Source organism: Micromesistius poutassou (assembly GCF_964030765.1).
Source record: "Micromesistius poutassou genome assembly, chromosome: 20".
Classification (NCBI taxonomy): Eukaryota; Metazoa; Chordata; class Actinopteri; order Gadiformes; family Gadidae; genus Micromesistius; species Micromesistius poutassou.
Window position 1 is genome coordinate 9,338,191 of NC_140290.1, and position 12,202 is coordinate 9,350,392.

The 12,202-nt window shown below is 45.2% G+C and overlaps 2 protein-coding genes, 1 long non-coding RNA gene and 3 other non-coding genes across 6 annotated transcripts in view; all 6 read left to right on the top strand.

Moving 5' to 3' along the window:
* The first annotated feature begins 789 nt into the window (after window positions 1–789).
* LOC311364887 lies at window positions 790–4,682 on the top strand. The gene is made up of 5 exons (XR_014639305.1): window positions 790–1,000; window positions 1,452–1,570; window positions 2,063–2,182; window positions 2,680–2,818; window positions 4,120–4,682. It is a non-coding gene; the product is annotated as an uncharacterized lncRNA (long non-coding RNA).
* On the top strand, window positions 1,233–1,368 carry LOC311365638 (small nucleolar RNA SNORA9). Its single transcript, XR_014639468.1, has one exon. It is a non-coding gene; the product is annotated as a small nucleolar RNA SNORA9 (small nucleolar RNA).
* LOC311365639 (small nucleolar RNA SNORA9) lies at window positions 1,841–1,976 on the top strand. The gene has a single exon (XR_014639469.1). It is a non-coding gene; the product is annotated as a small nucleolar RNA SNORA9 (small nucleolar RNA).
* On the top strand, window positions 3,105–3,240 carry LOC311365642 (small nucleolar RNA SNORA9). The gene has a single exon (XR_014639471.1). It is a non-coding gene; the product is annotated as a small nucleolar RNA SNORA9 (small nucleolar RNA).
* Window positions 4,683–4,975: 293 nt separating the features above from the next.
* Window positions 4,976–7,615, top strand: rbm43 (RNA binding motif protein 43). Its single transcript, XM_084484382.1, has 3 exons — window positions 4,976–5,440; window positions 5,549–5,637; window positions 5,765–7,615. The coding sequence occupies exons 1-3, from the start codon at window positions 5,251–5,253 to the stop codon at window positions 6,992–6,994; spliced, it is 1,509 nt and encodes a 502-aa protein (XP_084340508.1). The 5' UTR covers window positions 4,976–5,250; the 3' UTR covers window positions 6,995–7,615.
* Window positions 7,616–8,999: 1,384 nt separating this feature from the next.
* myo1g (myosin IG) overlaps window positions 9,000–12,202 on the top strand; it is a 43,090-nt gene continuing 39,887 nt past the window's right edge. Inside the window, 1 exon segment of the mRNA XM_084484847.1 lies at window positions 9,000–9,461. Coding sequence (XP_084340973.1) covers window positions 9,367–9,461 — 95 coding nt within the window. The 5' untranslated portion in view covers window positions 9,000–9,366.

The following is a 12,202-nucleotide window of genomic DNA, read 5'->3' on the forward strand; positions in this document are numbered from 1 at the left end:
AGTACCCCCTAGTCGCCATCTCGTGTGAATAAAAGGGGGGCCCTGAAAACAATCAGCGGGTCTATTTTAAGCACAGACACAAACGCGTTTCATCGGGGAGGTTTCGACGTTGACAGTTCATAAAGACTCACGACTTTCCCAAAATACTTATTTTTGGACTTGACATCCTTTGGAGTTGGTGATTTGTCATGTAAAAGAATAGTCATCTTCATAAATATTTTTGACCTTCAAGATTTTTGATCGTTGATTGTCATGTTCATACAATTCTAGACTTTCTATAGACTTGTTCTATAGACATGTTCATATAATTTTAGACTTGGTATAGACTTGGTATAGACTTGTCATGTTCATTAATTTTAGACCTAGTATAGACTTGTCATGTTCATCTAATTTTATACTTGGTATAGACCTGTCATATTCATTCAATTTCTGTAGTATCATGTTCACAACATTTATGAATTGTCATGTTCATAAAAAATTTTAATTGGAATATATATGCCATGTCCATACAATTTGAAATTTTCATCCACAAGGTCCAGATATGTACGCCTCATAATTTCCATCAGTTCCAAAAGAGTTATAAAGACCACTTTGCAAAGGCATATTCGTAGTGTTGTTTTCTACGGCAATTAGTCAATACTATTAGTTGTACCTCACTGCCCCCCGGTGGCTATTAACTATAACTACAGGGACATGTGACGCCTGTGTGACGCTACAACCACAACGTAATTTCCGGCGGAAGCAGTCAGCTTTCCTTCTTTCATCCCTCGCTTCGGTTAGGAGAATAACCACGTTTCTAGAAGTTCAAAAACTGTTTGCCTTATCTCATCATTTAGGTTTTTTTTGAGCGTGTAAGAGAGCCAAAAATATTCCTCTGCTATTAGAAAACAATGAGTCTCGCCTATTGTCGTTTGATTAGTTATATTATAGGTTAAGAAGAGAGAAGTCAATTGCATAGACCGTGAAGTATGCCAGTTGTCCACGGGGAAGCCATGCAGAGGTGTGTATTTTGTTGTTTGTTCTTTCTATTTTAAAAGCGGTAAAATTTAAACTTTTCAGTCCTCACTTGTTTTTATGGCATTTTGAACCATTATGTCCGCCATCCATGTGACCTAGGTGATATATAATGTGTGCGTTTCTATAAACCACTTAGCTAACGCAACCAACTGTGGTGTATCCTCAGATAGCATGCGAACACATTTGCTTGGTGGTGCCCAGTCGGTACCAGTCAAACGCAGACCGTTTCCAGCGAGGCCCGGCCTGTCGTGGCCCTGTCCTTTCCTACCGTCTCTGCAAGAGCAACCGGAGGCCGTTTGAGGCCCGGCTGTGTCCTCTGCACAGCGGGGTTAAGATAAACCTCTGACATTCATCATCTTTGAGAAAACTCTCAAAGTGGTGGGTTTTCTTGTGCTGGATGGTGCAATATATTTAACAATAGTGTTCTTCTCCAGGATCATGGATGACTCTGATGACCACACTGTCGCGACCCGGAGTGAAATGGCAGCAACACGTGGAACAGGTTGGCATCGCCAAATATGAAACGAGTCGGACGTCATGTTACTCCTGAGACGTGAGTCATTGAATGATATTGTAAAGAAACTTACCAAAATACTTGCATCTATTTTCCATCCTTATGTTCCCTAGTTTGGATCGCTTCCATGTATGACATTATGAAGGAATACTTATACTAGGTAAATTTACATGAATAGCTCTTCTGACCTCTCTGGTCACAATCCTAATCCTTTTATAAGCTAATGAAACCAAACAAAACGGGTTACTAGTATGACAACGGGCTAACTTACTCTATTTTGTATCAACGGTACCTGAGTGGTACCATCAAACGCAGACCGTTTCCAGCGAGGCCCGGCCTGTCGTGGCCCTGTCCTTTCCTACCGTCTCTGCAAGAGCAACCGGAGGCCGTTTGAGGCCCGGCTGTGTCCTCTGCACAGCGGGGTTAAGATAAACCTCTGACATGGATCATTTTGGAGGAAACTCCTCTCAAAGTGGTGGGTTTTCTTGTGCCGGATGGTTCCATAGAATTAACAATATTGTTCTTCTCCAGGATCATGGATGACCCCGCTGACTACCCTGTCGGCGACCCGGAGTGAAATGGCTGTACACGTGGAACCGGTAGAACTCGACAACTATGAAACGCATTGGCCGTTCATGCAATTCCTGAGATGTGAGTCAGTGAATGATATTGTAATTGCAAGCCGTCTACAAAAAATCAGCCCCCCCTATGTTCCCTATTTTGGATCGCTTCAATGTTTGACATTATGAAGGAATACGTCCAAGATTGATCCTAGGAGATCTGTAAAATGAAATGGATTAAACGATATGAACATCCAAATCCTCTGACCTAAATCTAAACTGCCTTTGGTCACAATCGTGAACCTTCATTCTAAGCTGATGCAACCAAACCATACCGGTCACTAGTATGACAATGGGCTAAGTTAACTCTATTTTGCATCGATTGCACCGTCAAACGCAGACCGTTTCCAGCGAGGCCCGGCCTGTCGTGGCTCTGTCCTTTCCTACCGTCTCTGCAAGAGAAAACTGAGGCAGTTTGAGGCCCCGCAGTGTCTTCAGTACACAGCTGGGTTAAGATAAACCTCTGACAAAAACATGAATTTGATTTCCTAGAAACCCTGAGTAAACCTCCTGCTTGTTGTTATTCAGAATTTCAGTTGGTGTTGCTGACCACTCAATGTTGGGTCTGACCGTAGAAGAGCAGATGAAGACCACGGTATAGCCCGCTGTACACGTCGTGACCTCTTTGGACGACTTCAAAGACGGAGGTTTTCGCATTGTTAATGAGGTAATACCCTAATCCCTTTGAATCACTACAGTGCCTAAACTAGGCAGTCTCACATTCCTAACTCTATTTCAGAATATCTTCATAAGATCAAAGGATTGTACCCTTTGGGTTTTCAATGATAAAAAAACAGCTCCCTTCAAAGGACATGACTTTTGACAGGAGATATCGGTTAGCAGCTATGAAACGGCACCAACTGATGATGAAGAGCTAGCCCTCAGGGGTCTTTCACTAGTCCCTAACCCTTCCTTTCTACCACTCCCTCTTGAGATGTCACCACTTGATATTACCGCAGACCGTTTCCAGCGAGGCCCGGCCTGTCGTGGCCCTGTCCTTTCCTACCGTCTCTGCTAAAGCAACCGGAGGCCGTTTGAGGCCCGGCTGTGTCCTCTGCACAGCGGGGTTAAGATAAACCTCTGACATGGATCTTCTTGGAGAATACTCGAGATGTGTTCTTTTGTGCTGGAGGGTGCCATAGGTTTAAGGGTAAATGTATAGCCAAGTCTCAAACACAACCAACCCTTTTAAAAGGCCCTGTGCTTTAACCCAGTGGTTCTCAAAGTGGGGTCCCCAGACCCCTGGGGGTCTGCGGTGTATTGCCAGGGGGTCCGTGAAGAGTTTGCTACAAAATATGTTGAAAATATATATATTTTTTCACATATTTTGTAGCAAACTTTTTTTAAAGCTATATTTCCGTAATACATAAAGTATTTCTCAAAAAGTTAGATTCTCTCTGTGTATTGCCTATAACTGCATCCGTCCATTTTCATTGTGTTTAAGCACTACACTCAGGGGTGCACATAACTGGTACGCATGTGCGCCCATAATCAGCGATGCGTAACGACACGTATCATTTTATTTGTGCAATGTTATATCAATGGCTTTTGGCACTGAATGTTTGAAGCATAAAATAGTTCAAAATCATCTAACAGAACAAATAGATAAGAGCCTGTATGATTACATTTGTGTCGCGGTTATGAGGGGGTCCTTGAAAAAATGTCTGCCCTATGAGGGGTCCCCGGCCCCATATAGTTTGACAACCCCTGCTTTAACCTATACGGATGGGTCAGTTGGTACGGCCCGCTGGGTTGATCCATCTGTCCTACATCTGGGTGGGCCACTCTTGTGTGAGGTCGCCAAAGGGTAGATTTGGAATTGACGAATATACATCACATCTGGGGCGAAGGGGTCCATGTACTACAGCAATAATTTGAAAAGATGGAAGGTAAATTGTTAACACAGAATAAACATGTGTGAAACAAAGTATTGGATACGTTTTAGAAAAAGTTTCCATTTTGTTTCAGAATCGGAGACGCTGGAGGCTTGTGTCGAGTGGTGCTGACGGCTTCATGAAGCTCAGAGGAGATGGTCCTCCCGGGCTGCGGTGTTCACTGAGCTGGAGTCTGTGGTGAACAACCTCCGATGCAGAGTTTGAATTTGATGTAAAGGGCCCTGTCTTCAGAACCATCTGGGTCCTTTCGGGGGGGGGGGAGGTCTGGTAACGAGTAATAAATAGCCACTGCACGCAATTGGATAACACTACGACCAATATGAAGAATACAAGGGGTGACGTATCCAGACCAGAGGAGATAACCAATAGATGGGACTCTTGCCGTATCCTGTTGGTAAAACACTTATATCATATCAGATACACCAATGTGATTTGTTAATGTTCTGGGCCAGGGGAATTTGGGAGTGAGTATATTGCTTGTTCCTAGAGTGACTCGCTGAGCAAATTCAAATTGTGCTCTCGCAAGGATTTCCAGGGTACATGAACAAGGCATCAGCAATATAGCTGGATTAACTGCTCCCAAGAGACGAGTTAAAGGCAGAGGACATTTAATCCAACAAAATGTCAACATGTGTTTTCAATTTAAATAAAAAGATTTAACAAATACTTATGTTTGAAGTTTTGATTCTGGTTACATTATTCATAAATCAGATTGACTTTTTGTTTCGTTCAGTCACATTTATTGGGGTATTATCTCAAACTGGCTAATTACCAGTGCAGTCACATGTGAGCAGGGACTACACATCGTAGTATATCCTTCCGGGTGTTGCTCCACGTCGCAGATTGCTACGTTTTCGACATACGACGTTGAAAAGGCGTGGATTATAAAACACTCCCCATCATTTACACTTTCGTTTTCGATGGAGCGTCCCATCAAACTGGAGAAGGCGCAAACCATGTTAATGAAGACTGGTGCGAAGTTACATAGATTGTTTAATGAACAAGATCCTTTGTCGACAAAGAGCAGTCGAAACTTGTTTGCCTCTGATTTGATACTTTTCCTTGTAGGACACAAAGTAGCATGCTGACATTTATATTTGTGATGTAACCTTTTTTGGGGTAAGCGATCGTTTAAACAAAGGCAAGCCTCTTCGATGACGAGTTTACTTTCGCTTTCGACTGGACAACTTTGGTTGGTGTAAACATGGCGGTGGAGAAGAGGGGGGTCGGGGTGGAGGTGCTGGGGGTCCCGAACGTAATGTCCCCTGAACAAACGGTTGATAAACTCCTGATCCACTTCTTGAGACCACGGAACGGAGGCGGGGAGGTGCGGAGGGTCATCTACCCGACGCATGTAACCGGGCAAGCCATGGTCATATACGACGAACCAGACGGTAGGTCGGCTAGAAAAAACTAAACGTGTTCACTCGGTTAAGATATTGGATCATAAAGGACAAATAATGTAGACTTGGTTACAAACAAAGTTGTATTACCCCCTATAGACGCTTTGCGCGTCCTACAAAAGCGCCATGAGGTGGAATTTAAGGACCGAAAATATCCTGTGGAGGTGAAACCTGTCGACAGACCCGAGGTAATTCATAATCACAATCAAATTTTAAGGTTTTAACACACTTAGAGTTCTTTGTCCGCGTGTGTGTGTGTGTTAAGACACGTTTTAATCAGTGTGTGCGCTACTGTTTGTGTTTACCTGTAATAAGCTTGACCTGCCAGTGGAAGCCACCCTGAACCTAAGCATGATCGGTGATACGATGGCTCTGAATCGACTTATTCACACGCATGGCCTTGAGATCATCGACCAGGGTAGAGGCCAAGTACGAGTCAAGGGCTCCATGATGATGCTGAGGTCGTTCAAGGCCCAAACCCAGAAGCTGCTGGAAGCACAGACCTCAAAGCTGACCCGACCACCCTCCTCCTCGTCCTCACTGGGACAAGGTTCGTCGCCCCCTGGTGCCGATTCCAGGAACTCCACCCATGGCAGCTCAGCGCAAGATCAACAAAACCACTGGAGATCCACAGACTCACGTTCCTTTGATAGCCCTTCCCCTACCCCCTCTTCCTCCAGATCCTCCTTCTCCTCGTCAGCGACCGGTCCAGTAGACAGTAGGCACCCGTCTCCCAAGAAACCGCCCACTGAGTCCTTCGTCCTGTCCTCAGATGTGTTGGACTATGCCCAGCGCTACAAAAATCTTGGCATGGACGACATCCTGGCGTACCATGGTGTCGAGATGGACGTGGTTGCCATGGATACCGACGTGAGCAGGGTCTCTGTAAAAGGCTGGGGCGCACCAGACGCCACGGCCAAGCTCCAACGGTTTCTGTCCGACCTCGGAACAACACTACGCGTCCGTCAAATTCGGCTCAGCGACCTCGACCATGAAGCTCAAGTGGGCGTGGCCAAGCGCATCCAGGAGCTGAAACACAGCTATCAGTTTGTGTTCATCAGACAGATGGGCGGATCCATCCACCTGATTGGACCAAGGTCGTCCTGTGACGATCTGAAGGAGAGGCTCATGCAGCAGAGGCCTGCAGAGTTTCAGTCGCTGGAGTCTGGGAGGAGAACGGGAAGGAGTCAGGAAAAGGCGGCCATGCAAAAGAGGCGGAGCCGATCCGTGCCGAGAAATATGAGAAGAGATGAGCTAGCGGGCGAGGCTACGGCTAAGCTAGCTCCAATGTCTTCCCTCGATGCCAGCCATTCTTGGCAGAGAGCGAGGGACGAAGGAGGCCAAGGTGCCGCTCTGACACCAGAGGTCAAAGGTCAAAGGGGAAGGAGCAACTCCGTGACCAGGACCAGCGCTAAGCCAGAAAAGACGGCCAACTACATGAGCCCGGAGAGAACAAATTCAAAACCTGCAACGGCTCCAGTTATGAAGCCCTCCTTATCGTCTCACTTTAATTTGAAAGTGGTTAAAAAACGATTTCAGTTATAGAAGTCAAATCTTGTAATCTTGTTCTGAGGCATGATTGTATCATAATGGTTCATGTTCTTGTAATTAAGTTTCTCTTGGTTCTGTATCTTTCCATCGGCTGTTTGGTTGCTCTATTGGATTTGAAGTATCATGAATCTGAAGATAATCTTCATGTAATTGGTCTTTTCTTTGTTCATGTTATTGCTTTTTTTGCATCAAGTTACCTAGCTGAATGTAATTTCATTTATATATAATCTACACTTTGCTAAGGAATCAATGCACTGAATCACCATATACTCATTTATTCCACACCACCAAATTACAAATACAATCACTTTTCATTGAGAGGGTCCATGCTTTAACATTCAGCAAATAACAGAATTTGCCATTAAACCTTTAAAATGACCTAATCACACTTTATTGACTTTGTTACTCATTTGAATTTGCTTTAATACCGGAGCCTTGGTTTTACATATTATATCCAGGTTCCACCCACGTCGACTATTGAATGCAACTCCCAATTACCATCACTAGGGGGAGACATTGGCAAGAGCTCAGACACGGTCTACTCGTTTACACAGTAATGTGTGCTTTGCAATGCAATTCCACAACATAGCCATTTATATTCAACATAATTGTTGAAAAGCTTGTTCCTGACAAATAGTTTTGTGAAAGTAACAACAATACCGAGCGAAGCATTGGACGAACAAAAAGGTTATTTTCTATGCAGGAAGACGTTCGTATTGAAAGAGGAAGCAGATGTAAGGATCTGACCTATTTTATGCAGTTTAGGGATCATAGACTTACTCAGCTTCTAGTTACAGTAAATATCGACATTGGAGTATTTATCAATGAAGAACAGTGGAAGGTCATATTAAGTGTTTAAATCCAGCATGGTAATTCCTAGTGTTTTTAGGTCATTAACATTATCAATAGTTATCGATATCGATCAATATGATCAAGTTATATCGCGATATGTCTTTCAGCCATATCGCCCAGGCCTGGTTCTATATAGGCCTAGGCCTATCCTATGAACGCTTTAAACGTTCAATAGGACGTGTTGTCATGAGTGCAATAAAAATAAGACATTTAACATTTAAAAAGGGGTTTAGTTCGGCGACATATCCCGATATCCTCAATTTACACAAATCGTATGAATATGATTTACAATTTTAGATTTCTAAATATATTATCGCATTCCCTGTCCTGCAAACCACAGGCCCCTCTGAAGCGTGTTGACTAACTAACTAGCCACCACTCTCATCAAGTCACTGTGGAAAAAGGACCAAGACAGAACTGACACGGAGAACTGAAACCATATGATGATAAAACTCAGCCCTGCGGGCTAAGAGTCAATCATGCTTCAAACTGCGATGAAGAACAACTCGTGGAAACACCGGAAGGTTAGTATTTTCACTTCCAACTGGGAATACATTTCGATCCCTCATCAAGGACGCCGACCTCCTAACCTGTTGCTGAATTGTTTAACTCCTTGCTGATTGCATCCATAATAAGCCGATCCCATGTTCAGCTCCGAGGGTAACACTTTGAACCATGCATAGACTGGGTTAAACGCTGTCCCTGCATGCAAACCCCAAAGGGAAATGACGAATTAAATTCGAATTCAGACAGGAAATGCCACCATTCTTCCCAGGAGATAAGGACATTTAATGACCTGGGGCCTCTACGAATAGTCAAATCTCCTCCTCCTTCTGGTTCTGGCAAAATCCATTAGCTATGTGGTTCTGGGAATTGTCCAGATCTTGAGTAAGTCATTAAGGTTCTACATTCATACATCAATAGATATTTGAAACCATAGATACTGTACTTGCCCATAGAGGAAATCAATACTAGAGAGAGAGAGAAAGGTTACAGAGTGATCAAAGTTGGTTGAAGGTTCACATAAATAAGTTTTGCCCATGCATGAAGTAAGAGAGAACGAGGGTGAAGAGAGAGTGACCGAATCATAGAGAGAGAGGGAGAGAGAGCGACAGACGACCATAATGCAGCAACATAATCCTTCCTCTAATCATAGCTCCACGTATTGACACAGACGTGCACACTCACACAGAGGGCCTGATGGGGTGACGTGCTGTAGCACGCTAACCACAGCTCTCTGTTTCTTCACTAAGCACACCCAAGAATCCACTGGAAGCGTCGTCTACGCCACTCCCCTGCACTCACTTGCACCCTCTCAGCCACACTCACACACTCTCGCCACTACCGGGTCGCAGGGTGGAGGACACTGCAGCTCGTTTGAACGTTCGGTCGCTCACTCCTGCGCTGAACACAGATTTGTGTGTGTGTGTGAGTGTGTGTGTGTGTGGGTGGGATACTTGTGTGTTTGTGTGTGTGTGTGTGTGTGTGTTGGTGGGCTGATTGATGTGTAAAGAATGGCGGAGCTGGAGGCCTTGGAGTTTGGGAAGTCCGACTTTGTTCTGTTGGACGAAGTCAACATGGAGCAGTTCATGGAGAACCTCAAGCTGAGGTGAGGAGGGCTGGGTCTGAGGAGGAGGAGGGCTGGGTCTGAGGAGGAGGAGGGCTGGGTCTGAGGAGGAGCAGGGCTGGGTCTGAGGAGCAGGGCTGGGTCTGAGGAGGAGCAGGGCTGGGTCTGAGGAGCAGGGCTGGGTCTGAGGAGCAGGGCTGGGTCTGAGGAGGAGCAGGGCTGGGTCTGAGGAGCAGGGCTGGGTCAGGGGTCCGAGGAGCAACACCAAACCAGAACCTCACTGACGGGGGAGAGCCTTGGCTTTGTATCATCTCCTGGGTTGGCTGGAGATGTAACAGTAGATTGTAGGTTGTAGTTTCAGTCAATGATGTATGGCTCACCTTTACTAAGTACAAGGTTAGTCATACGTCACTGTTACATCTCCTGGGTTTACTTGAGATTTAACAGTACATTTTAGGTGGTAGTTCAGTAAATGACGTATGGCTAACCTTCACTAAATACAAGGTTGCTAAGGTTCACTCTTAGCAACTAACCTTCTTTTGCTGATTCCTCTGCACTCAAACTTTGTTTTGCAGTGCTATTACGTTTTTTGTACCTTCTCCAATATTGTTTGTGCATTGTGCATTCAGCCTAACCTTGATCAAAGCGTCTGCTAAATGTAACGACTCATCTACCGTCTATAATTTTCTCATCAAACAGACTATTGTTTTATCCATAGCCGCTTGCAGTGAATTGAGGTTAGTGAGTCGAGTCTGGAGCTGGATGAAGTCGTGTGGGTTAGTGAATGAAGTATGTACCTCCAGAGTATGGGAGCATGCAGCTCACATGACGGCTGTCTCTACTCTGAACTCCTCACAACAGCTTAAGATGAAGGTGTGTCAGCAGGACATCCCAGCTTGACTCATCGCTGTACGAGAAATTAACTGAACGGAAGGAAGGGCACACACTGACGCACAGTGTCGTTTGACTTTCAACTTTCCCGCTCGTTCTCTTGATGGCGGTATGGCTAGCTTGGGTTTGGCTGGGTTCTAGTTATGTCTGGAGACGCAGGCGGTCACATGCAAATGCGTATCAGCGTTGCAACTGACCACGGGACAGGGTGGAATTCACAGCAGCTTGTTTCGAAATGACTGACATTTACTTTAGCACTTCTCTGTCATTCTTTCTGTGATGCGTTTGTGTGGGCTGTCAGTGAATCATGTGACTCTCCTTTCATACTCCGGGTGTGGTGTCAACATCTGTGTGTGTGTGTGTCTGTGTGTGTCTGCATTTGTGTGTGTGGGTCCTCTGGCTGTGTGTGTGTGTGTGTGTGCGTGTCTGTATGTGCATATTTGTGGTAATGCCTGTGTTTGTGCACACACCTACATGCAAGTGTGTGTGTGTGTGTGTGTGTGTGTGTGTGTGTGTGTGTGTGTGTGTGTGTGTGTGTGTGTGTGTGTGTGTGTGTGTGTGTGTGTGTGTGTGTGTGTGTGTGTGTGTGACGTGCACTCTGTATCTTAGTTGCCAGACAACCCTCCCCCCGCCTTCTTCCCCTCGTTCTCACTTCCTCCCGTCATGGCGTCACATCGGAAGAGGCGATAAGTTTGTCAGAAACCCATTTTTACACAACTGGAGGTGTCCCATGGTGCTGTTCTCCTTTCCTGCTCAGAGCTCTTTATAAACCAACACAAACCAAACACAACATACTCTATACCGGCATCTTGACCAGCACATACTCCATACCAGCACATACTCCATACCAGCACATACTCTATACCAACACATACTCTATACCAGCACATACCAGCAAAAAGACAGACAGACTCCAACCAACCCCCTCGCTTGCCACCTGGTAACCATATGTTTCTCAGGAGGACTGGCAGATCACACTCCTGGATGAACAGGAGTGTGCCAACTGATATGAACAAAACATTGATATTTGATCAATGTTATCCTTATTCAGTGTGACGCACCCTGCTGCTAGCATTTTATATAAGCATACCCAAAACCCGACAATGTGTAGAGAGGGAGGTGGGTACGATATGTATGTCCTTTGATTTGGTTGTCATACATGTGTTTCCATCTACTGTCCTGAGATTTGTGTTGTGGATATTGGCTATAACCTCCCTGAGGTTCACTGCCAGTGTCTTTATTCTACATATATGGTCCGGTGTCAGAACCTTAGCTGTGAGCACAGCAGCTTCAGACCACAGTTGTACTTCCTATTTTCGATACTCGCACTTCTGTCACTTCCTGTCCTGCTGGGCGGTTCAGGTCTTGGTTAAACTTGCCGTTTTGAATGCACCTTCTTTGTCTCGAACAACCGTTTACACACTCTCTATATCTTGAATCTTGAACACATAGGAGAGACAGGTTAGTAGCTATGGGGTTGAATCCCAGCCAAAAGGTACTGGGGGTGATCGCTGATGTCCACAGTCTACCTGTAAGGATCCTTAAACAAGATGCCCTGCTCCTCAATCTCCTGTCTCTGTATTCACTGTCTAACCCCTATCTGCTCCTCACTAACCTGTCTCTGTATTCACTGTCTAACCCCTACCTGATCCTCACTAACCTGTCTCTGTATTCACTGTCTAACCCCTACCTGCTCCTTAATGACCTGTCTCTGTATTCACTGTCTAACCCCTACCTGCTCCTCAATGACCTGTTTCTGTATTCACTGTCTAACCCTTATCTGCTCCTCACTAACCTGTGTCAGTATTCACTGTCTAACCCCTACATGCTCCTCAATGACCTGTCTGTATTCACTGTCTAACTCCTCTCGCTCCTTAATTACCTGTCTCTGT